We start from the raw sequence: 25,000 nt of genomic DNA, 5'->3' as shown, positions 1-25,000 counted from the left end.
CACACACACACACACACACACACACACACACACACACACACACACACACACAGACACACACACACAAACAGGTGATCTGCCTGTTTCTGTTGTTGCTCACTAATTCCCTTCAAAGGGGAGAATATATTTAGCTGGATTCTATACATTCAACGGCCTTTCTCATTGGCTGAGCCAGCTGTCAGTCCAAACTCTGGAAGGAAGAAGGTGGAAACATCATTAAAGTTCTCTCTAGGGATTGTGTTCTCTGCCAAATTTAACCCTAACACACACACACACACACACACATACACACACACACACCCCATACGCACACGCAGACGTAGAGTACCTTCATTACCAACTTCACAGTTCACTGTGAGGCAGTTTGAGTTCGTTTAGTTTAGCTTCTGTTTAGTTGGTCTGCACGCTCTCCATAAAGGTCATAATTACCAACGTTAGAAGTCCCATCACGAGTGTGTGTGTGTGTGGGTTTTCATACTGGATATTGGCACACAGTGAAGGTGAGTTCCTCATCACTGCATACCTGTCATGCACGTGTGCACAGACACACACACACACACACACACACACACACACAAACAAAAGCACATTTATTGACAAATCAAAACACTTATTACATTTATCCAAATGCAGCTTCTGTTAACATTCTTCAGTTACTAATGGCTACTAACAGCATTAACCCAGCATAACACTAGCTAAAATAAGTATTAACCAGTAACTCCTTAGTTTAGCTAAAGCTGAAATAAGGATGTAACCATGGAAACAGCTCCACAGCACCCTGTTTAATGGAATGAATTATCACTAGTCCTTGATTATGTCTAATGGTTATTGACTCCCAAATACAAACAGTGCTTAAAGCTCCCCTGACTCTTAGAACGCTTTGGAGACGTTTTGTTCCTTTAATGTTTGTAACACTAAGTGGTGATTTAACTACAGTTGACATCTGAAATAGCTAAACGTTTCTCAAAGCTAATCAAAGCTGCTTAGAAATTTAGTGTTGCGAGTTTGACTGAGCGTCTGGAATCCAGTGTTGGGTTTCTAGTGGCTGGTCTGGGACTCACTGTGCCATTACAGACAAAGGTATCCAGTAAGCAGTAATAGCAGTAGTACGTGTAAAAAGCTATTAATCCAAGATGGGAGAATCAGCTTGTAATGTGGAGAACTTTGTGATTGAAATCCGTGATGGTGTGTGTTTGTTTTCTTGGGATGAACAAGAGCACAGCAATGTAATGCGTTATTAACCCTGGAGTCTTGGAGCTGCTGACTACTTTGATAAATATGCACATTTACGTCTACACGGGGACCCACATCACTTCCTGTATGTGCATGTGTAGGTACTACTGACTAAAGTGGAATTGAAAGAGAGAGGAAAAAGGAGAGAGAGAGAGGGGAGAGAGAGAGAGGGAGAAAGAGAGAGAGAGAGAGAGAGAGAGAGAGAAAGAGAGGGAGAAAGAGAGGGGGGAGAGGGAGAGAGAGAGAGAGAGAGAGAGGGAGAGAGAGGGAGAGAGAGGGAGAAAGAGAGAGAGAGAGAGAAAGAGAGAGGGAGAAAGAGAGGGGGGAGAGGGAGAGAGAGAGAGAGAGAGAGAAAGGGAGAGAGGGAGAGTGAGAGAGAAAGAGAGAGAGAGAGAGAGGGAGAGAGAGAGGGAGAGAGGGAGAGTGAGAGAGAAAGAGAGAGAGAGAGAGGGAGAGAGTGCGAGACCCATGAGAAGGAAATTGAGCCGCAGAGTTTCTCATAGCTACAGACACACACACACACACACACACACACACACACACACACAGACAGCCCTGACCCAGATGCTCCTATAGCCTGATGAGATGACACAGGTTGCGAAGGTTCTAGTGTGGCTCTGTGGTGCTGTGACTCCACCACTCACATGAACATCACGTGACGGCTGCTGACATACAGAAGCAAGTTTTAGGTTTCCACTGAAGAAGAGAAATGGGTATTTACAGCTTACTGTGTGTGTGCGCGCGTCCGTGCATGAATGCATGTGTGTGTGTTTGACGCTGACCATGTCCACCTGTTCTAGGTCACACTGGCATGAGGGCCTGTCACTCAGTCATCAGCAGAGTAGGCAAATATATATAATCCAAATATATATAATCCAACAGCATAGCACTCATAGTCAACATGACGATCGTATCACCAGTCCTTCACGAGCACTCAGTGTAAGTAATCTCACACATGAATGACAAACACTTAATATAGCTAGTTAATCCCAAACTAACATGCTCCCATTCCCATTTTAACCCATGCCTAATCCTAATCCTAACCTATCCTTAATCCTAACTTTAACCCAGCACTAATTCTAAACCTAACCAGACCTAATCCTGAAAAAATCTAGCCCTAATTCTGATATTAATAACCTTATTAATGATACTGGTACTCCATAGATATTTACACGTTACTTAAATGGTGACCATCTACATGCATATTTACTGGGATTTAATGCTGTCTATGCCCGGGGCGTCTCTCCTGTGACCAGACGTTGTCCTCCTCTGTGTCTCTGTCTCTTCCTGAGGCGTGTGATGGGCGACTGGAGTTCCCTGGGGAAGCTGTTGGAGAATGCCCAGGAGCACTCAACCGTAGTGGGCAAGGTCTGGCTGTCCGTCCTCTTCATCTTCCGCATCCTGGTGCTGGGTGCGGCGGCGGAGAAGGTGTGGGGCGACGAGCAGTCCGGCTTCACCTGCGACACCAAGCAGCCCGGCTGCCAGAACGTGTGCTACGACAAGACCTTCCCCATCTCGCACATCCGCTTCTGGGTCATGCAGATCATCTTCGTGTCCGTGCCCACGCTCATCTACCTGGGCCATATCCTCCACCTGGTGCGGATGGAGGAGAAGCAGAAGCAGGCAGAGCAGGACCATGCCTCCGCCTCCGCCGACAAGCAGGCGCTGCTCGGCGGGAAGGTCCGGAAGGCTCCGGTCCGCGACGAGTGGGGGAAGATCCGCCTGCAGGGGGCGCTACTGCGCACGTACGTGCTAAACATCATCTTCAAGACGTTGCTGGAGGTGGCCTTCCTGCTGGCCCAGTACTTCCTGTACGGCTTCGAGCTGAAGCCCATGTACACGTGTAGCAGCTGGCCTTGCCCGAACACGGTCAACTGCTACATCTCACGCCCCACCGAGAAGACCGTCTTCATCCTGTTCATGCTGGCCGTGGCGTGCGTCTCGCTCCTGCTCAATCTGGTGGAGATGTATCACCTGGGCTTCACCAAGTGCCGCCAGGGCCTGAGGTATCGCCGGTCCCGCTCGCTCTCCGACTCCAAAGCCCCCAGCGAGGAAGCCGTGGTGCCCTTCGTGGCGGGTTACCCATACTTCCCCGCCCACGCCCCGCCCCCTGCCCCCTACCCGCCTGAGCACCAGTACAAGCTGACGGAGCCCGGCGGGGCCTTCCCCACCCTCGGTGGCCGCTCCGCCCACAGCCAGAACCGGGAGAACCTCGCCGTGGAGTGTGGCGGCAAGACAGACACCCTGGAGACCAAGCCTGTCAGCATGGAAACCAGATCCGACCCCGCCGAAAACCGGGTAAAGAAAACCTCTTGCTCTGCCCCTGGTTCCCCGTACAATCAACGAAGACCGAGCCACGGTAGTCGCTATAGCAACAACAAGACCAGACTAGACGACCTGAAAATCTGAGCGGACAAAAGACCAGGCTAGATGATTACTGAAGCAGGGTCTCACCTTTAAAGAACTGAACACAAGTCTGTGTCACACACACACACACACACACAGAAACACACACTGTGTCTCAGTGGGTCTTATAGTTCCTTATAAAAACACTGAAAAATCTGTTAAGGACCATTAACCGTGAGACATGAGACAAGATTGATATGAAATGCTGCTTTTCCATGCTGAAGGGACCGATAAGTCTGTCTACACGACTCCAGCGCAGGAACCCGGTGTGTGTGAGGGGTTGGGTTAGCATAACGACACTGAGAGGGAGTCAAACAGTGCTGGAGTCATGGTTATCCATCCGTGTTAGCCTTACTGCTAAAGCACCAGAGCTTCTAAACATTCTAGAGCTTCCTCAGAACAGGGCAACTCAATTACAGCTCCACAGCGACCTCACACACCAGCGATGTAGAAACACTCGTACCCTTTTATTAGTGAGTATTTTTAACATGCTGTCTGGTTGAAGATGTTTTATTTTGTACTGTCCTCAGTGAAGCCATCTGTTATTTTCTCTGTAGTAACACTGCAGTCTGAGCCAATCAGCTTCCTCTGTGCAGTAACCTCAATGTTTCCTGACCAATAAAATGAGTTTAAACAAAATCATGGTTGTTCGTTTGTTGGCTTTTGCCATAACACACTCAGAATTCCCTGGAAGTCATATATGTACAACCACACACACATAAACCATACATCACATACCGTAAACCATACACTCATACACCCTGAACGATACACCCTAAACCACACACCTATAAATCATACATCATACACCCAGAATCCATAAACCCATACACCGTAAACGATACACTGTAAACCACACACCCAGTGGTGATGTGAACAGTCCCCACTGCAACGTTGCTCCTGTCATCTTGGAGGCTTTTTGGGGAACGGGTGGGACTCTCACACAAACACATTCTTAGGACACTCATGTGTTTTAAATAAATACCACTCAGGATGCATGTCTATGTACACTGTGTTCTATTCTTAGGGCACTGACTGAGGAGCTCCCTCTGTACAGAGAAATCGGAGTAGACAGGAATTTAAAAATCACTAAAGTTTTTGTTTTTCCCAACTAACTCTTTTTAACAACCATATATATGCAGTGCTTACTTTTATCTGTCGGCTCTCTAAGCCTTCATAGCTCCTAACAGGTGTGGGGTCAAAGGTCAAAGTTAATTGGAATCATGCTATTCTAGGATGACCTCTGGAAGCATTTTTATCTCTTCATGAAGCACTGAAGTCACTAACCCCAGCCACACCAGTGACCTCAGTTACAAGACTAACCTCAGGTAAGTCAGTGACTTTGCTTAAAGAACTGATAATTTGGTCATAGAAAATAATTAATGTCACATTTACAAAATACATGATTTTGAAGGAGGGGTTTATTAATTTTGCACAAGGTTCTCCAAAATGAAGAGGCAGAGAAAATCAATGCAAACGGTAAGATAAAGGGGTAACACTGTAAGATGAAGGGATAACACTGTAACGTGGAGTAACACTGCAAGGTGGAGTAACACTGTAATATGAAGGGGTAACACTAAGGTGGAGTAACACTGTATGATGAAGGGGTAACACTGTAAGGAGGAATAAGACTAAGATGAAGGGGTAACACTGTAAGGAGGAGTAACACTGTAAGGTGGAGTAACACTGTGAGGAGGAGTAACACTAAGCTGAAGGGGTAATACTGTAAGGAGGAATAACACTGTAAGGAGGAGTAACACTAAGATTGAGTACCCCTGGAAGGTAAAGTAACACTGTAGGAGGAGTAACACTAAGGAGCAACACTAAGGTGGAGTAACACTGAAGAGAAGTAACACTGTAAGGTGGAGTAACACTGTACGCTGAAGGGGTAACACTAAGGTGGAGTAACACTGTAAGGAGGAGTAACACTAAGATGAAGGGGTAACACTGTAAGGTGGAGTAACACTAAGATGAAGGGGTAACACTGTAAGGTGGAGTAACTGTACGCTGAAGGGGTAACACTGCAAGGAGGAGTAACACTGTATGATGAAGGGGTAACACTGTAAGGTGGAGTAACACTGTAAGGAGGAGTAACACTAATATGAAGGCATAACACTGAGGAGGAGTAACACTAAGATGAAGGGGTAACACTAAGGAGGAGTAACACTAAGATGAAGGGGTAACACTAAGGTGGAGTAACACTGTAAGATGAATGGGTAACACTGTAAGGAGAAGTAACACTGTAAGGTGGAGTAACACTGTGAGGAGGAGTAACACTAAGCTGAAGGGGTAATACTGTAAGGAGGAATAACACTATAAGGTGGAGTAACACTGTATGATGAAGGGGTAACACTAAGATGGAGTAACACTAAGGAGGAGTAACACTAGGGTGGAGTAACACTGGAAGGTAGAGTAACAGTGTAAGGAGGAGTAACACTGTATGATGAAGGGGTAACACTAAGGTGGAGTAACACTACGATGAAGGGGTAACTAAGGTGGAGTAACGTAAGATGAAGGGGTAACTAAGGTGGAGTAACACTATGATGAAGGGGTAACACTAAGGTGTAGTAACACTGTATGATGAAGGGGTAACTCTAAGGTGGAGTAACAGTGTATGATGAAGGAGTAACACTGTAAGGAGGAGTAACACTAAGATTGAGTAGCCCTGGAAGGTAGAGTAACACTGTAAGGAGTAACACTAAGGAGCAACACTATGATGAAGAGATAACACTAAGGTGGAGTAACACTGGAAGGTAGAGTAACACTAAGATGAAGGAGTAACACTGTAAGGTGAAAACACTAAGGACGAGTAACACTGTAAGGTGGAGTAACACTGTATGGTGAAGTAACACTAAGGAGAAGTAACACTAAGATGAAGGGGTAACACTGTAAGGAGGAGTAACACTAAGATAAAGGGGTAACACTAAGGTGGAGTAACACTGTAAGGAGTAACACTAAGGTAGAAACACTAAAGAGGAGTAACACTAAGATGAAGGGGTAACACTGTAAGGTGGAGTAACACTAAGGTGAAAACACTAAGGAGGAGTAACACTAAGGTGGAGTAAGCTCTTTGTATCCTTCAAGACTCCATTCTGCCAACTCATAAAACAATCTACAACATTCTACATCACCACTTCAGCTAACTGTATCTTTGTATATGTTTTACAACTTTTAAAGTGATGTTATGCCATTAAAATGTTTGTGTATATGCATGCATTCATACATGTGTAAGTTTGTATGTGTACATGTGTATGCAAGTATCTGTATATGTGCGTGTGTGTGTGTGCTTGGCAGTAATGTGGGCTCACTAGTTGTCTATTTATTTTACTGCATATATTTACAAACCAGAACCATGTGTGTGGATCTGGAACAGTTTTCTCCCTCTCACACACACACGCGTGCACACAGAGCTTTGAATTCACATAAATCTTTTGTGTTAATGCAATCATCTGAAAGATTGGCTCATCAGCAAACAGGGCAGCAATATGGGACCACAGCAGTGGCACTGTTGGTGTAGAACCTTAACATTGAAAAAGGTGACTACATAGGGAGTGAACGCAGAACAAAGAGCCCCACCTACTGGTGACACCAAGCAAGTGCACTTATAGATGCATTTAAGAAATTCATTCATCCCACTGACATCAGCCATATATGTAGCAGAGTGGTTTATTTTAATGGTACAGATAAATTACATCTAATTTACATAAAGTGGCTTCTGTGATAGGCATAAACAGATAGATAAACATCTCATAAGCAAACAAAGAAAGTCCCCAGGGAATAAATGAATGCTTAAATAAACAAAATTACACACTAGAACCATCCACTTGTGTGTGTGTGTGTGTGTGTGTGTGTTTGAGAAATAGGATGGGGCTTGCTGGTAGTGTGTTTATGTGTGTGTGAGAGAGGATTGTGTTCTCTCTGTGATCAGTCTGGGTGGGCCACATGAAGGGTGGGGGGGGGGTCTATGTGCATACAAAAACACTATATGATCAAATTAAAACAGGAATGTAAAAAAAACAAAAACAAATATTGAGTATTACGATGCAATGCTCAGTTATTAGCATGGCACATTTAAAAATGTATAAACAAACACCACGGAAACCACATTGTCATGGTATCTGCAAATCCATGTCACACACATTGTTACACAGATGTGCAAAATGCAGATATACTAATATTTCTGATTGGCTGATTCTCCTGCGATATGCATTGCGGCTCTGACACGCCATTCCACTCTTAACTGGCCATTCATTATGGTCATTTACATATTCATATGGATTTTTACATATTCTATTCATGCGTTTCGTCATTATAACGAGAAAGATTGGTGACTGTTAACATGTCATCTCTCTCAGCCTCTGTGTGCATGTGAATGTTATAACGTTATGAGATCTTTAAAGCTTGCAATTAAAGTTTGCACACACATCCAGAGAGTAGCTCTTCATTGAGGAAAGAAAAACTAAACCAAACTAAAACAAAACACTCTTCCTGACAAGACCAACAACCAGAACCAAAACCACCACCACCCCTTCAGGAGATGTTCAAATGATCTATATTAAATCTATTGATCTGCGGTTCTGACCGTATGTGGGATGTGTGGAAGCTCAAGAATTCTGTTCTATATTAATACTCTCTTAAAATACCACTGAGACGACAATACATATTAACATCCATTTTTCACACAAACACAAACACAAATCCAAAAAGACAATTCAGAAAAAAAACTGTGAGGTCAGAGTTCACCATGCACCATGTTCCTGTCCTTTCTAATCCCAATCCACTGTGCCACATAGCATCCAATCAGATCGCACTATGTCCCTGCCCTGACCTGTAGCGTCCAATCAAATTCGGCAGGACACCCCCCGTATCGCTCACACGGTTGTCCTAGAACAAAGTAACACATGCAATCTAGAACAGAAGAAACATGCTGGAGAACTGAACTGTGGGAAAACACAGAATGAATGCGTTTCCAGAATGGAGCAGTCTGTTAGCCTGATGGTGAGCCCACGTAATCCCACACAGACGTTCTCACATCAGATATTGTGCTCTACTGTTCATCTTTTATTTGTTGTTTAAGTTGCATATATTTTTATAGGTATGCATTTAACACAGAGACTTGTCTGCAACACAGTAAGACAACTAAACATTTCATTAATCTCAAGCAGAAATGGAAGGTGTGTGTGTGTGCTCAGTGTGGGGTGGGGAAGAATGGGGTGTAAATTATGGCTTTTGGAGGGCAGTAGTTTGCTGCGATTTATTGTTTTTCCTTTTTAGGTTTGTGTGTGTGCGCGCGCGTGCGTCTCTGAGTTGGTTGTTTCGTTCTTACTTTGAGCGTGTGTGTGTGTTTTATTGTGTGTTTTTGATATGGGTGTTTCGCGCTTACTTTACGTGCGTGCGTGCGTCTCTGAGCTGGGCACTGCGTGCGTACTCTATGAGCGTGTCTGCGTCAACTGTTTGCTCAAAGAAGCGGACGACGGTGGGCTCGTTCAGGAGTGAGGCCAGAATCTGCTCAAAAGAAAAACTCCAGTCTCCACCCGCGGCAGGGCTCGGAGGATCCCCGGGCGTGTCCGAAGGCGTGTCCAGGGTGGAGCTGTGGGTCCCGGTGGGGCTGCTAGTGGCAGTGGAGGTGGTGGAGGTGGGGTTTGTGTCTGAGGGGCTTGTGTCTGGATGAACAGGGGAGATGCCGGCACACCCAGGTGGAGAATCAGGAGTTTTGGTGGTGCCCTCACTCTCAGTTGGAGTGCACGTCTCCGGGGTGTGGCTCGTAGGGGCGGGGCTCTGCTCAAGGCCTGGTGTAGGGGCGGGGCTCTGCTCAGCGGCCGGTGTAGGGGCGGGGCTCTGCGTGGTAGTGGGAGGAGTCTTTGTTGGGCTGTTCTCTTGCAGCTTTCTTCCCACTTCCTCCATGCGCAGCAGTAGGCTGGTTACCCGGGCAACCGCACAGTACAGATGCTCTTCCTCCTCATCTCCATGGAACACACTGTACAGCGTCTTAGACAAGCAAATAAACTGGGTCTGCAATACACACAATGGGACACGGAGCACAGAGTAAGAGTGTGTGTGTGTGTGTGTGTGCGTGCGTACGCGTGTGTGTGCGTGTGTGTATTTACCTGGTTAATTCTAGGCAGGTGTTTTATGTTATCATCTTTCTTCTGCAACTCATCCTGCCACTGTTTCAAATACTCCTGGAGATCAAACTTCCCACGACCTGAAAGAAAGATGAGAGGGTGAAAGAGAGCGCGCGAGAGAGATGGTAGAAATATAATCTAAAAAGTGAATGTCTCTTCTGACTGCACTAGGGTGAGGGGTACTATTTAAGCAAGCTGCAGAAGTGAAGATGAAGGAACATCACCTCTCTCTGGGCTCTTCCTGATCACACCATCACCACCACAGTCTAAACAGAACAGAAGGGAGAACGTGAGATGTAAACATAAAGGGAGCTGCAAACACACACAGACATGCATGCAAACACATACACACACCCATGGTAGAAACTAGATACAGCAATGAAAAGTTTCAAAGGGTGTGAGAGAGAGAGAGAGAGACAGACACACGGGGGGGGGGGGGGTGAGAGAGGCAAAGGAGGGGGATTATGTTGTAAAAGACAGGAGGTAGAGCTGACCAGAAAGACGAGGGGAGAGAGAGAACTCTTCAGCTGGTAGAGTACAGGCAGAAGATCTTAAGGCCTTTGGGAGCCGAGTCCCTGCTATAAAACACACACGCACGCACGCACGCATATACTAAAGTCAAAACGCTAATGCTTAACGCTCTATAGATCCAGACAGAGACTAAGGTGAGCATTAGCATTAGTTTTAAACATGGCAACTAAAGTGATGCAGCGTCTGTGGACTGGTTCGTGTCCATCTACTGGGATGGAGTTCTACTGGGACTGGTTCGTGTCCATCTACTGGGATGGAGTTCTACTGGGACTGGTTCGTGTCCATCTACTGGGATGGAGTTCTACTGGGACTGGTTCGTGTCCATCTACTGGGATGGAGTTCTACTGGGACTGGTTCGTGTCCATCTACTGGGATGGAGTTCTACTGGGATTGATTCGTGTCCATCTAGTGGGATGGTTGCAGAACTCTGAGTTGTGTTGCTTATGTAGTTACAACATCCCGTGTGAAATAAAAGAGAATCACTGATGTTTAATGTAATGACATTAACAGAACTGAAGGCAGGTTACTGAACTGCAGCAGGGTTCCTGGGAACTCAACCCTGTTACTACTAAATCTGTACTGTCATTACAGTAATGACTAAGAGAACTTTAACGTTTGCACTGGAGTCACTGTTACATCTAAAATGGCCTCGTGGTAAATCCAGTCCCAGGGTTGGTTAGGCTACTTGGGAAATGCAGTTAGGTAAAGCTACAAGCTACTCTTAAAACAGCACAGCTGTTTTAACTACGGTAAAAGCAATACTTACACAAATGAAGCTACACTATAATGGGAATTTCAAAAGTAGCCCAGCTACATTCCATCCATAACTGATGTAAATTTCTTATGCTATTGACAAATAATATGCAAAATAATAATAAGGTGTTGTCATCATCCTGGAACCTTGTTGAGCCAACTGTCCTGTTTGCAACTAGCTAACAAAAAATAGCCGCATAACATAATGAAGTAAAATACAGCTACACTGTCCACACACAAAAGAAAGTAACATTTATTAACATAACTATACTAATCGATAAAGCAGCTCATTTACATTTCACACAGGTTCTCTTATCCAGAGCGACTCATGTTACACAGATAGTTGAGCGTAGTGTTAGGGGTCTTGCCCAAGGACTTGCCCAGACAGGGACTGAACCCCAGTCGCCCAGAGGGGAGCAGTGTTTTGCCCACTACACCAAACTAACCACCTTTACAAACAGAACAAAATAGTTTGGAGTAATTTGGTGAAGATGCCCCCATCTCACTACCGAAAGCTGCCGTTCAACCAACAGCTTGTCGAGATGTGGCTACTGCCCAAGTATGTGAGGCCCATAATAGCAGAAAGAAACATGCACTAAAGGGAAAGTGTAGCAGTGTAGTGGTGGTGAACACAGAGTATAGCGCTTAGTGCACGTTACATCCAACTCCAATTCTTTCGCCACAGAACTCAGAAACGTACTTAATTAAGTTAGAGAGACAAATAATGTTACAAATGGCTACTAACCACCTGCTATGGAAGGGTAAGCAACAAAATGACAGTATTTGCTGCTATTAAACAAACAGTGACAGTAACAGGTCAGTGAAATCACGGCGTTACAGAGATGACCGGACTACGTACCGGGCTGCAGATGAAGCTTGAAGAGAAACTTCAGCTTTTCTGTGAATGAGCCATTATACAGGACATCTGAAACACACACACACACACACACACACACACACAATAACAGGTTTTCCGAGAGGTCTCACTGAAATGTCAGGGTTAAGGGTCAAGGTTCTCACCCAGGGCACAGATGAACTCTCTGAAGTTGATCAGTCCGTCTTCATTCTGATCCGCAAGGCAGAAAGCTGACCGCGCCAGAGAGTGTAAATGTGAGTGTGTGTGAGAGTGCGAGTGCACGCACGTGTGTGTGTTTGAGGGTGGGCTGTTGCCCCAAGGTAACAGGAGGCTGAAGAGAGAGCAGAACTGGCCATGGCCGAGCTGGTACTGGTCCAGATAAGGTAGACTTGGGTCATGGTTCAGCAGAGTAGAACTGCTCTGGTTCCAATAACAGCTAATAAAATGCTGCCTCTGTGTATACACACACACACACACACACACACACACACACACACACACACACACACACACACACACACACACACACACACACACACACACACACACAACATCTCCATATGTGGCATATGTGACTGAGTATGCATATGTATGTGTGAATGGGGTGGGGTTTGAGTGTTTGTGTGCAAGTGTGTGGTATTTGTATACATATGTATTGTGCGTGCGGTATTTGTATACATGTTTTTGTGCGTAGTATTTGTATATACGTATTGTGTGTGTGTGTGTTTGTGCGTGTGCGCGATATATGTATATACGTATTGTGTGTGTGCTCAGTATTTCTATATACGTATTGTGCGCGCGGCATTTGTACATACGTGGTGTGTGCGCGCACGCGGTATTTGTATATATGTATTGTGTGTGCGCGCACGCGGTATTTGTATATACGTTGTGTGTGCGCGCACGCGGTATTTGTATATACGTAGTGTGTGCGCGCGGTATTTGTATATACGTAGTGTGTGCGCGCGGTATTTGTATATACGTAGTGTGTGCGCGCGGTATTTGTATATACGTAGTGTGTGCGTGCGGTATTTGTATATACGTAGTGTGTGCGTGCGGTATTTGTATATACGTAGTGTGTGCGTGCGGTATTTGTATATACGTAGTGTGTGCGTGCGGTATTTGTATATACGTAGTGTGTGCGTGCGGTATTTGTATATACGTAGTGTGTGCGTGCGGTATTTGTATATACGTAGTGTGTGTGTGCGGTATTTGTATATACGTAGTGTGTGTGTGCGGTATTTGTATATAGTATTGCGTGTGGTATTTATATATACGCATTGTGTGCGCGCGGGATTTGTATATACATAGTGTGTATGTGTACGGTATTTGTATATACAGTGTGTGTGCGCGTGCGCGTTGTTTCTATATAAGTAGTGTGTGCGCGCTGTATTTGTATATATATGTAGTGTGTGTGTGCGCGGTATTTGTATATAGTATTGCGTGTGGTATTTGTATATACATAATGTGTGTGCGCGTGGTATTTATATATACGTAGTGTGTGTGCGCGCCGTATTTGTATATACGTAGTGTGTGGACACGGTATTTATATAGACGTAGTGTGCACGTGCGGTATTTATATATACGTAGTGCGTGCGCGGTATTTGTATATACGCAGCGTGCGCGGTATTTGTATATACGCAGTGTGTGCGCTCGCGGTATTTGTATATAGTATTGCGTGTGGTATTTATATATACATAGTGTGTGCGCGCGTGGTATTTATATATACACGTATTGTGTGTGCGCGTGGTATTTATATATACACGTAGTGTGCGCGCGTGGTATTTATATATACACGTAGTCTGTGTGCGCGCAGTATTTGTATATACATAGTGCGTGCGCACGCGGTATTTGTATATAGTATTGCGTGTGGTATTTGTATATATATAGTGTGCGCGCGCGGTATTTGTATATACGTAGTGTGTGTGTGTGCGGCCTTTGTGTGTGTGTGTGTGTGTATATATATATATATATATATATATATATATATATATATATAAGCTTGTAGTATTTGTATATACGTATTATGTGTGCGTGCGCGGTATTTGTATATACGTGGTGTGTGTGCACTGTATTTGCATATACGTAGTGTGTGTGCACTGTATTTGTATATACGTAGTGTGTGCGGCCTTTGTATACATGTATTGCTTGTGGTATTTGTGTATACGTATTGCATGTGTGCGCGTGCAGTATTTGTATACACGTAGTGTGTGCGCACGCGGTATTTGTATACACGTAGTGTGTGTGCGCGCGGTATTGGTATATACGTAGTGTGTGTGTGTGGCCTTTGTATATACGTATTGCGTCTGCAGTATTTGTATATACGTATTGCGTGTGCGTGGTATTTGTATATACGTATTGCGTGTGCGCGGTATTTGTATACACACACACACACACACACACACACACACACACACACACACACACACACACACACACACACACACACACACACACACACACACACACGTGTTGTGTGCACGCACGGCCTTTGTATATACGTAGTGCGTGTGCGCGGCCTTTGTATAGACGTAGTGCGTGTGCGCGGCCTTTGTATAGACGTAGTGCGTGTGCGCGGCCTTTGTATAGACGTAGTGAGTGTGCGCGGCATTTGTATAGACGTATTGCGTGTGCGCGGTATTTGTATATATACACACACACACGTGTTGTGTGCACGCGCGGCCTTTGTATAGACGTAGTGCGTGTGCGCGGCCTTTGTATAGACGTAGTGCGTGTGCGCGGCCTTTGTATAGACGTAGTGCGTGTGCGCGGCCTTTGTATAGACGTAGTGAGTGTGCGCGGCATTTGTATAGACGTATTGCGTGTGCGCGGTATTTGTATATACACACACACACACACGTGTTGTGTGCACGCGCGGCCTTTGTATATACGTAGTGCGTGTGCGCGGCCTTTGTATAGACGTATTGCGTGTGCGCGGCCTTTGTATATACGTATTGCGTGTGCGCGGCATTTGTATATACACACACACACACACACACACACACACACACACACACACACACACGTGTTGTGTGCACGCGCGGCCTTTGTATATACGTAGTGCGTGTGCGCGGCCTTTGTATATACGTATTGCGTGTGGTATTTGTATATACGTAGTGTGCGTGTGCGCGGCCTTTGTGTATATGTGTATACATACATACATATATATATATACACATATATACACATACATACATACATACATACATACATACATACATACATACATACATACATACACACACACACACGTATTGCGTGTGTGTGCGGCCTTTGTATATATGTATTGCATGTGCGTGGTATTTGGATATACGTAGTGCGTGTGTGGCATTTTATATACGTAGTGCATGTGCGTGGTATTTCTATATACGTAGTGCGTGTGTGCAGTATTTGAATATACACATTGCGCGTGGTATTTGTATATACACGTAGTGTGTGTGCACGTGGGGTATTTGTATATACGTAGTTTGTGTGTGGCATTTATATATATACGTAGTGCGTGTGCGCGGTATTTCTATATACATAGTGCGTGTGCGCGGTATTTGTATATCCGTATTGCGTGTGGTATTTGTATAGACACGCAGTGTGCATGCGCGGTATTTGTATATACGTAGTGTGTGGTGTTTGTATATACTTAGTGTGTGTTCGTACGCAGTGTTTGTATATACATATTGTGTGTGTGCGTGCCATATTTGTATATAGTATTGCGTGTGGTATTTGTATATACATATTGTGTGTGCGTGCGCGGTATTTGTATATACGTATTGCGCGTGGCATTTGTATATAAGTATTGCGTGGTATTTGTATATACACGTAGGTGTGTGTGCACGCACGGTATTTGTATATACGTATTCTATATGTATTGTGTGAGTGTGTGTGTGTGTGTGATCTGTATATATGTATTGTGTGTGTGTGTGTGTGTGATCTGTATATATGTATTGTGTGTGTGTGTGTGTGTGTGTGTGATCTGTATATATGTATTGTGTGTGTGTGTGTGTGTGTGATCTGTATATATGTATTGTGTGTGTGTGTGTGTGTGTGTGTGTTTGCGCGGTATTTTTATATACGTATTGCGTGCGTGGTATTTGTATATACGTATTGCGCGGTATTTGTATATATGTATTGCGCGGTATTTGTATATACACAGTGTGTGTATGCTCGGTATTTGTATACACGTAGTGTGTGTGTGCGTGGTATTTGTATACACGTAGTGTGTGTGAGCGGTATTTGTATATACGTAGTGTGCGCAGTATTTGTATATACGTAGTGTGTGTGTGTGTGTGTGTGTGTGGTGTTTGCATATATGTATTGTGCGTGTGTCTGCGCCATATATATGTATTGTGTGTGTGTGTGTGTGTGATCTGTATATATGTATTGTGTGTGTGTGTGTGTGTGTGTGATCTGTATATATGTATTGTGTGTGTGTGTGTGTGTGTGTTTGCGCGGTATTTTTATATACGTATTGCGTGCGTGGTATTTGTATATACGTATTGCGCGGTATTTGTATATATGTATTGCGCGGTATTTGTATATACACAGTGTGTGTATGCTCGGTATTTGTATACACGTAGTGTGTGTGTGCGTGGTATTTGTATACACGTAGTGTGTGTGAGCGGTATTTGTATATACGTAGTGTGCGCAGTATTTGTATATACGTAGTGTGTGTGTGTGTGTGTGTGTGGTGTTTGCATATATGTATTGTGCGTGTGTCTGCGCCATATATATATATATATATATATATATATATATATATATATATATATATATATGTGTGTGTGTGTGTGTGTGTGTGTGTGTGTGTGTGTGTGTGTGTGTGTGTGTGTGTGTGTGTGTGTGTGTGTGTGTGTGTGTGTGTGTTTATATTATTTGTATATATGTAGTGTGTATGTGTACCTTAAACAGCCAGTAGAGCTCTTCCAGCTGAGTGGCACTGAACTTCACATCCTGAGCAATGACTCGCAACTGCAGAACAAAAACAACGCTTAACAAGAGAAAAACCACAGTGTATATACCCACACAGTGTGATACTACAGACACATATACTTAGAGCACACAACACATGGAGAACACTATAAAGTGTTGTGTAAGACGACGAGGCAGAGAGCACCAGCTACTTACCACGTTTTGTTTGGTTGTCTCTTCCAGTGTCTGAACAACATAGAGTTTGTTGCGTTTACGCATACTCTCCACTTCCTCCCACTGGATATTCCCAAAATTCTAATGCACACGCACATACACAAAACATGACAGAGGACTTCAGGGATCTCAGAGTGTGTATGAGAGAGAGAGAGAGAGTTTGTGCATGTGAGTGAGTGTGTTTGAGTGTGTGTTTATGTGCGTGTGCATGAGAACACGAGTGGGAAGGGATTGTGTGTGTGCGCGCATGTTTGTATACACGGGTGAGTGTGTGATATGTGAATTCATGTGCCTGTGTTTGTGCATATGAGTGAACGTTTGGGGTGTCTGTGCATGTTTGTTTGAGAATATGAGTGTGTGTGTGTGTGTGTGAGTGTGTGTGAGTGCGCGCGTGCGTTTGTGTGTGCACATGCTTGTGCATGTGGGTGCGTGCATGCGCGTGTGTATGTGCGGTGCGTGTTTGAGAATATGAGAGTGTGTGTGCATGCGTATGTGCATGTACGCATGTGTATGTACGTGCGCGTGCGTGTGTGTGTGCGTATCTACTTCGTAGGCCTCTCGGATGAGGTCGGTGATGTCCACTGTAGGCTGGGCTGATCGGTCACCGGTTGCCTGCTGTACAGTGGCTGGGAGGGGACTGTCTTTATTGGTCACACTGTCAAAAAACCTGCAGGAGAAAATCACCCTTTATTTACGTCTCATTTCCAAATGAGAAAGAACGTTTTGTTTATTTTTATTTATTTAGCTGCTGTAGCAGTTTTTACAATGACATAACAGAAATGAATGCAACACATTTTTAAAATAACATTGTTAAACTCTGAACACCAGCAACAGGATTGGTCAGTGTGCGGGAGCAGTTCTGGGGTTAAAGGTCAGCAGGGGGCTAGGCTAACAGTGACCTGTTGAGGATGGTGACAGCTTCTGCATCGTCGCTGCAGCAGAGCAGGCTGTCCACGTTGTGGTGGAGGACAGCCAGGGCGAGCTGGAGCACGGCTCTGATGCCGTCGTAGAAGAAGCAGTCCACCACATTCACTGCACTCTCAATGGGCAGCACGCTAATGAACAGCGTGAGGAACCAGGATAGAGACACCGACGAGAAGAAGGACAGGTCGGACATGTGATCCGTCAGCTGGGTCAGGTGATCACGGATGAGTTCCTCAAACACAGCCTGATCAACCAGGGCACCTGAAGGACACAGGCGCAGTTAAAGCCCACGCCCACTACACATCCCTACAGCTAAGTGCAAGTGCATACACTGCCTATACATACACAGTGCTAAAATATTAAAGCACAGATTAACACATTAAAACTTAATTAAAAACTCAATTAACAAGTACACACACCCACACACACACACCCATCCAAGTACACACACATACACACCCAAGGGGACACACACCAATGATTCTACGGTTGAAATAGTCCGGCAGCATCCTCTCACACACAGCCACCAGCAGCCAGAAGGCCTCTTCCTCCTTGGCGTACAGCAGCAGTACAGATGTTAGGATATTCATCGCCTGCACAGAGACCAGAGGGCCACCAGGGGGCGCTGAACACCGACACTGAACACGTTCCACACTTATTACAGTAACTCTAACCAGAAAAAGGCTGGAAAAACCTCTTCCTGGTTATCATTACATAATTGGTATCTAGATCTTTTTGTTGAAACAAAGGATAAGCTATAATCTGCAGATCTGTGAGTCAGCTCTAACACATTTTAGTCGCACAGGAACAAACTGCCTTTGTGGAGAGTTCAGAAAAATATGCTTAATAAAAATGTGCATGGTTCAGTCTTAGGAGCAGGTGAGTGACAGGTAGCAGACAAGGAAGTCTAATGTTTTTTAGTTTAGCTGAGGCGTCTGGGTGCATTAGGCGGAAGAACGGTGTCAGGAAAAGGAAAACACAAGAAACCAGCAAACCGAACAACGACAACGTAACCAGAGAGCCGCAGCTGAAGCTGACACATACCAGTACACCCTCTCTCACACACACACACACACACACACACACACACACACACACACACACACACACACACACACACACACACACACACACACACACACACACACACAACGGATGTGGGTCGGCTTACACGGAGAGAGAGAACATTGTCAGTGCTGTGGAAACAAACCTAAACCTGAATGAGGTAGTATGATTTTGTTTGTTTGTGTGTGTGTGTGTGTGTGTGTGTGTGTGTACCTGGCAGTAGCCGATTTTGGGGTTGCGGTAGGCATAGGCAGTCAGGACTCTTCGCAGGGCGGATATTCCGGTATCGGTCTGGAACGCCGGGTGCTCTGGGAGGGAGCGGTGCAGGTCTCTCTCGATCTCATCGCAGGCCAGAGAACTGCTGCCCATACACTCCTCCAGCAGAGATGTGTAGTAACCGGGGTGGACAGCCATGTCGTTCACCGCACCTACAAACACACATACACACAGTCCATGACTGCAGAGAGCTCCCTGTACATGGAGGTACTGACACTAACAGAATATCACAACGCATGCCCTTTAACAGGGAACCATCGTGACACGCCCTCTTTAGAGTCAGATACACACGCACACACGCACCTGAGAAAAGCATCCACAGTTCTCCCCTGAGTGTCTCTGGAATTCCTCGTACGACAAGGTCACGGGTTTTTTTGGTGCAGAACATTCCACTCCCCCGACCATATTCTGCAAAGTGGATCTGCCACAGCTGCTCTTTCATTCGCTCCTTCAGCTGTCAATCACACAGTGACCATGCCAACAGTATATTTTAAGATCGAGTTAAGATCGAGCGTTTCTGGACAGAACAAACTAGCCTACTTGGCTTAACAAGCTACAAATGAGCTACGGTTAAGGTAGCCCTGAGGTAGCGCTGACTGAGTGATGATAATGCTGCTGCACTCACCATTTTGGGATCCAGATTTTCAGTGTCGTGCGGATGGAAAACGTTCATCAGAGCCTCTGTGCTGACAGCCTTTTTCTGACCAACCATCATCTCCTCCTCATCATCACACAGAGGCAGCTACACACACACACACACACACACACACACACACACACACACACACACACACACACACACACACACACACACACACACACACACACACACACGCACGCACGCATGACGCACGCACACACACACACACTAAATATCCCCACAAACCAAGGGTGTCTGGACCGAACTCACCTGTGTAACGGCGGAATGTTGAGGGCTTGTCGATGGCACGCATTTCCTACGGATAGTGGCTGCCAGACGCTCAAAATCTCGAACCTCGGAAAAGCGGAACCCCCGTTTACCCCGCACAGACACACTTAGGGCACGGCTGCCAGGATCCACCAGCTCCACTGCTACAACCTAACGCACACATACATATGAACACACAAATCTCCTCTCCACCCCTCCAAAACACACGTTAAGGCTCCTAGTGTGCATGTGTGAGGCATCACACTGACAGAGCTGGGCCTCTGTATACAGGACATAAACCCACTGCTGGCGAATGTCGTGTGGGAGGGTTTTTTGTTTTTAACTAGAGCAGGTGGGTGGGGTCGGGGAGGAATAACCTCAGTTATTCCCTCGATTGTTTGTGCTGTGACAATATTCTGATTGCGTTTATTGCATCGAGTAGAAAAACAAAGATAACTGCACATATCAGTAACATTCCTATATACTGTGGACCTTTAAATATATTTGAGGCTGCATATTCCTATATAGAGACCCATCCTCACACAAACAGCCCCACCCACATACACACGGACAAGCACAGTCAAACATGCAAGCACACACGCACACGCACCTCCCGGAGGGGTAGGATGAGATGGCATTGGCTCCCGTCCTGACTGGCGAAGCAGAGGTATCTCTCGGATACGCAGATCTTGCCCAGTGTGTTGTGGTGGCTGAAGGGAAGCCAGAGGAAGCTCTCATACACTTCACACAGGTTCTCCTCGCACGGCAGACGGAAGAATGCCCGGAACGCCTGGTTCCTCGCGTGCACCTCCAGCGCCCTGTGGTGGAGTAAACCTAGAATATCACCCCATGGAGTAAACCCAGTGTATAGCACAGCAGAGCAGAAAGTGTACATTGCGTTTTATTTACTAGGTGTTATTGCAGAAAATCACTAATTTCCAGATCAAAGCAGAGCTAAAATGTTTTATTTTCTTCCACGGCGTTTTGCTCTGCAGGCTGCAGCGGCGCCGTGGCACTACCTCTGTGTGATGCGCGGGGGGTCGGAGAGAGGGTGGTCTGCATCGAAGGTCTCCTTGTCGAACAAGCGGGTGACAGCGTAGGCAGCCAGCTGTTGCATGAGCAGGTAAGTCTGCTGGAGGTGCAAGAGCATGGAGAAGTAATGCTCCTCGCCACGCACACACACGCGGATGCTCTCCGTTAGCAGCACGCTGGAGGCGCGCTCCAGCCGGCTCACTTCGTCCCAGGGCAAGGCCAACTTCACTGAGAGAGGACACACACACGCACACACAGACACACACACAGACAGAGCGAGAGATAGATAGGACACATGCGCATGCAGAGACAGGACAAAAATAGATGCACGCACAACGATGCACAGGACACGCGCACGTTTACTGCACATCTTTAATTAACCTAGATAAAAATCAAATACAAACCTAAAACAAAACAAAAAACCTCCAGAAAAACTGTTAGGAGTGTGTGATAATAGTGTGTGACAGGAACGTGTGGCCACGCGAATGGGAATGGGTGTGTGTTAGCATGCGTGTGTATGAGTGTGTGAGTATGAGCCTGAGTGCGTGTGTGTTCCTCACCCTCGTTTCCCAGCAGGTAGGAATAAAAGCAAAGGAAGTGTGTGCTGAGGTACATCCAGCCCTGGTTGGGCACACGGCCTCTCCAGTAGCTGCAGGAGTAGTAGGTCACCAGCTTCTCCTGCCGTGGCAGGCCAAACAAGTGCTCGAAGCGCAGAACAGCCTCACGGAACCGTTCCTGCTCTTGCGTGTCAGGGGCTCCCTTTCCCTCCTCTGCTATCAGACCCTACACACACACCCCCACACACACCCACACACACACCCCCACACACACACCCACACACCCACCCCCACACACACCCACACACACACCCACACACACCCACACACACACCCACACCCACCCCCACACACACACCCCCACACACCCACCCACACACACACACCCACACACCCACCCCCACACACACCCCCACACACACCCACACACACACCCACACACACCCCCACACACACCCACACACACACCCACACCCACCCCCACACACACCCACACACACACCCACACACACACACACACCCACACACACCCACACACACACACACCCACACACCCACCCACACACACACACCCACACACACCCCCACACACCCCCACACACACCCACACACACCCCCACACCCACACCCCCACACACCCACCCACACACACCCCCACACCCACCCCCCACACACCCCCCCACACACACCCCCACACACCCCCACACACACCCACACACACCCCCACACCCACCCCCACACACACACCCCCACACACCCACCCACACACACCCCCACACCCACCCCCCACACACACCCCCACACACACCCCCACACACACCCACACACACACCCACACACACACCCCCACACACACCCACACACACACCCCCACACACACACCCCCACACACACCCACACACACACCCACACACACACCCCCACACACACCCACACACACACCCACACACACACCCCCACACACACCCCCACACACACCCACACACACCCCCACACACACACCCCCACACACACACCCACACACACACCCACACACACACACACACACCCCCCCCCACACACACACCCACACCCCCCCCCACACACACCCCCCCCCACACACACCCACACACACACCCACACACACACCCCCACACACACACCCACACACACACCCACACCCCCCCACACACACACCCACACCCCCCCCCACACACACCCACCCCCACACACACCCACCCCCACCCACACACACACCCACACACACACCCCCACACACACACACACACCCCCCCCACACACACCCACACACACACCCCCCCCCACACACACAAACGCACACACACGCACCCCCACACACACACACACACACCCACACCCCCCCCCCCACACACCCCCCCACCCCCACACCCCCACCCCCACACACACCCCCCCACACACCCCCCCCCACACACACACCCCCCCCCACACACACACACACACCCCCCCACACACCCCCACCCCCACCCCCACACACCCCCACCCCCACCCCCACACACACCCCCACACACACACACCCCCACACACACACACCCCCACACACACCCACACCCCCCCACACACACACCCACACCCCACACCCCCCCCACACACACACCCACCCCCACACACACACACCCACCCCCCCACACACACACCCACCCCCCCACACACACACACACCCCCCCCCACACACACCCCCACACCCACCCCCACACACACACCCACACACACCCCCACACCCACCCCCCACACACCCCCCCCACACACACACACACACACCCCCCACACACACCCCCCACACACACCCCCCCCACACACACACCCCCCACACACACACACACGCGCACAGACACATACATACACGCGCGCACACACACACGCGCACACACACACACGCGCGCACAGACACATACATACACACACCCACCCCCACACACACACACACACACACACACACACGCACAGACACATACATACACGCGCGCGCACACACACACACACGCGCACAGACACATACATACACACACCCACCCCCACACACACACCCACCCCCACACACACACACGCACACGCACGCACACGCGCGCACAGACACATACATACACACACCCACACCCACGCGCATGCATGCAAACATGTACACAGACACGCACAGACACACACGCTTATTCTTGCTCTTTATGGGAACAGTATTATAAATTAGTTACTTATGAGTGTGTGCGTAGGTGCATGTGTGAGTGTGTTCTCACTCGAATCTTGCCCTGGACAAAGCTAGTGATGTCATCCCCGGAGTCAAACACAGAGAGAGTTCTCATAATGTTGATCTGCAACCAGTCCCAGTGCTGAGAGATCTCCTCTAGAGAAGCACCTGAACACACACATACAACCCCAAAAGTATGAAAGTGGTCCAAACCCAAGTAGAAATAACACTAAGCAGATTTACATTAACAGGGCATCATTAGGTAAGGGACCACTGCCGAACCACACACACGCAAACACGGCCCCTTACCGCAGGCTACGGTCCAGTACACTTGTGAGTCAGGTGTTTGGTGCAAGATCCGGTATGGAGCTACTTTGGCTGTGGAGTCCAAGACTGTGTCCAGAGTTCCGACCAGGAGACCTTAAAGCACACACGCACAAACACACACGTACAAACAGGTTGTGTGTGTCTCAGAGTCATTCATCAATTATTCCCAGTGTCAGAAATACAATACAGCAATGTGTATTCCCTCTCTGATTCACACACACACACACACACACAGGCCTATACAGGCTGTTTTAAGGTTCGTGTGTGTTTGTATGCATGTGTGTATTGTCATCACAAACAGGCCTCAACCTCACTTTAAGTAACCAATAGCAACACTGGAGGAGTACAAATGCAGGGTGTAACCCACAGCAGTGACTCACCAGTTTGCATTAAAGTCCAGCTGTATCCCCAACACATCTCACACGTTCTATAACCAGGGAGTACACGTACATTGAATGTGCAAGTCGGTTCGCATAAAATGCTGTGTATAACGTAACGCCATGCCACGCCCACCCACGTTAACCACGCCCCGTTTCCCGCCCATTTCGGCTAGGTTACTGTTCGGGTTAAGGAAGCAAATGAGCAATGCAGTCAGACCCTTGATGGCCAATCAGAGCGGCTCATTGAAAATACCATTCTGATCTGACATTTCAATGTAGCCTCTACAATGAAGGA

The 25,000-nt window shown here is 47.2% G+C and overlaps 2 protein-coding genes across 8 annotated transcripts in view; one reads left to right on the top strand and one right to left on the bottom strand.

Annotated features, from left to right (window-relative positions):
* The first annotated feature begins 1,803 nt into the window (after positions 1-1,803).
* On the top strand, positions 1,804-4,243 carry gja2 (gap junction protein, alpha 2). Its single transcript, XM_027033081.3, has one exon. The coding sequence runs from the start codon at positions 2,533-2,535 to the stop codon at positions 3,640-3,642; it is 1,110 nt and encodes a 369-aa protein (XP_026888882.2). The 5' UTR covers positions 1,804-2,532; the 3' UTR covers positions 3,643-4,243.
* Positions 4,244-7,289: 3,046 nt separating this feature from the next.
* Positions 7,290-25,000, bottom strand: part of tbc1d8b (TBC1 domain family member 8B) — an 18,549-nt gene continuing 838 nt past the window's right edge. For 2 of the 7 annotated variants that reach the window (XM_035527093.2, XM_081719097.1), the window contains exons 2-21: positions 24,308-24,418; positions 24,048-24,166; positions 21,802-22,024; positions 21,229-21,469; positions 20,820-21,027; positions 20,213-20,380; positions 19,928-20,044; positions 19,606-19,756; positions 19,240-19,454; positions 18,437-18,554; positions 17,937-18,222; positions 17,584-17,704; positions 17,020-17,118; positions 16,795-16,863; positions 12,069-12,357; positions 11,908-11,973; positions 10,259-10,342; positions 9,989-10,030; positions 9,747-9,844; positions 7,290-9,651 (exon numbers count right to left, since the gene is read on the bottom strand). In XM_035527093.2, coding sequence (XP_035382986.1) covers positions 9,019-9,651; positions 9,747-9,844; positions 9,989-10,030; positions 10,259-10,342; positions 11,908-11,973; positions 12,069-12,357; positions 16,795-16,863; positions 17,020-17,118; positions 17,584-17,704; positions 17,937-18,222; positions 18,437-18,554; positions 19,240-19,454; positions 19,606-19,756; positions 19,928-20,044; positions 20,213-20,380; positions 20,820-21,027; positions 21,229-21,469; positions 21,802-22,024; positions 24,048-24,166; positions 24,308-24,418 — 3,458 coding nt within the window. In that variant the 3' untranslated portion in view covers positions 7,290-9,018. Of the gene's footprint in view, positions 9,652-9,746; positions 9,845-9,988; positions 10,031-10,258; positions 10,343-11,907; positions 11,974-12,068; positions 12,358-16,794; positions 16,864-17,019; positions 17,119-17,583; positions 17,705-17,934; positions 18,223-18,436; positions 18,555-19,239; positions 19,455-19,605; positions 19,757-19,927; positions 20,045-20,212; positions 20,381-20,819; positions 21,028-21,228; positions 21,470-21,801; positions 22,025-24,047; positions 24,167-24,307; positions 24,419-24,705; positions 24,753-25,000 lie in introns of those variants that run through there. The other 5 variants (XM_081719095.1, XM_035527094.2, XR_014124855.1 and 2 more) reach the window with 5 other exon arrangements.

This window comes from Electrophorus electricus, chromosome 8 (genome assembly GCF_041902795.1).
Source record: "Electrophorus electricus isolate QZ-2024a chromosome 8, ASM4190279v1, whole genome shotgun sequence".
Taxonomy (NCBI): Eukaryota; Metazoa; Chordata; class Actinopteri; order Gymnotiformes; family Gymnotidae; genus Electrophorus; species Electrophorus electricus.
Note: the sequence above shows the minus strand (reverse complement) of the source record. Positions and strands in the feature narration are given on the sequence as shown.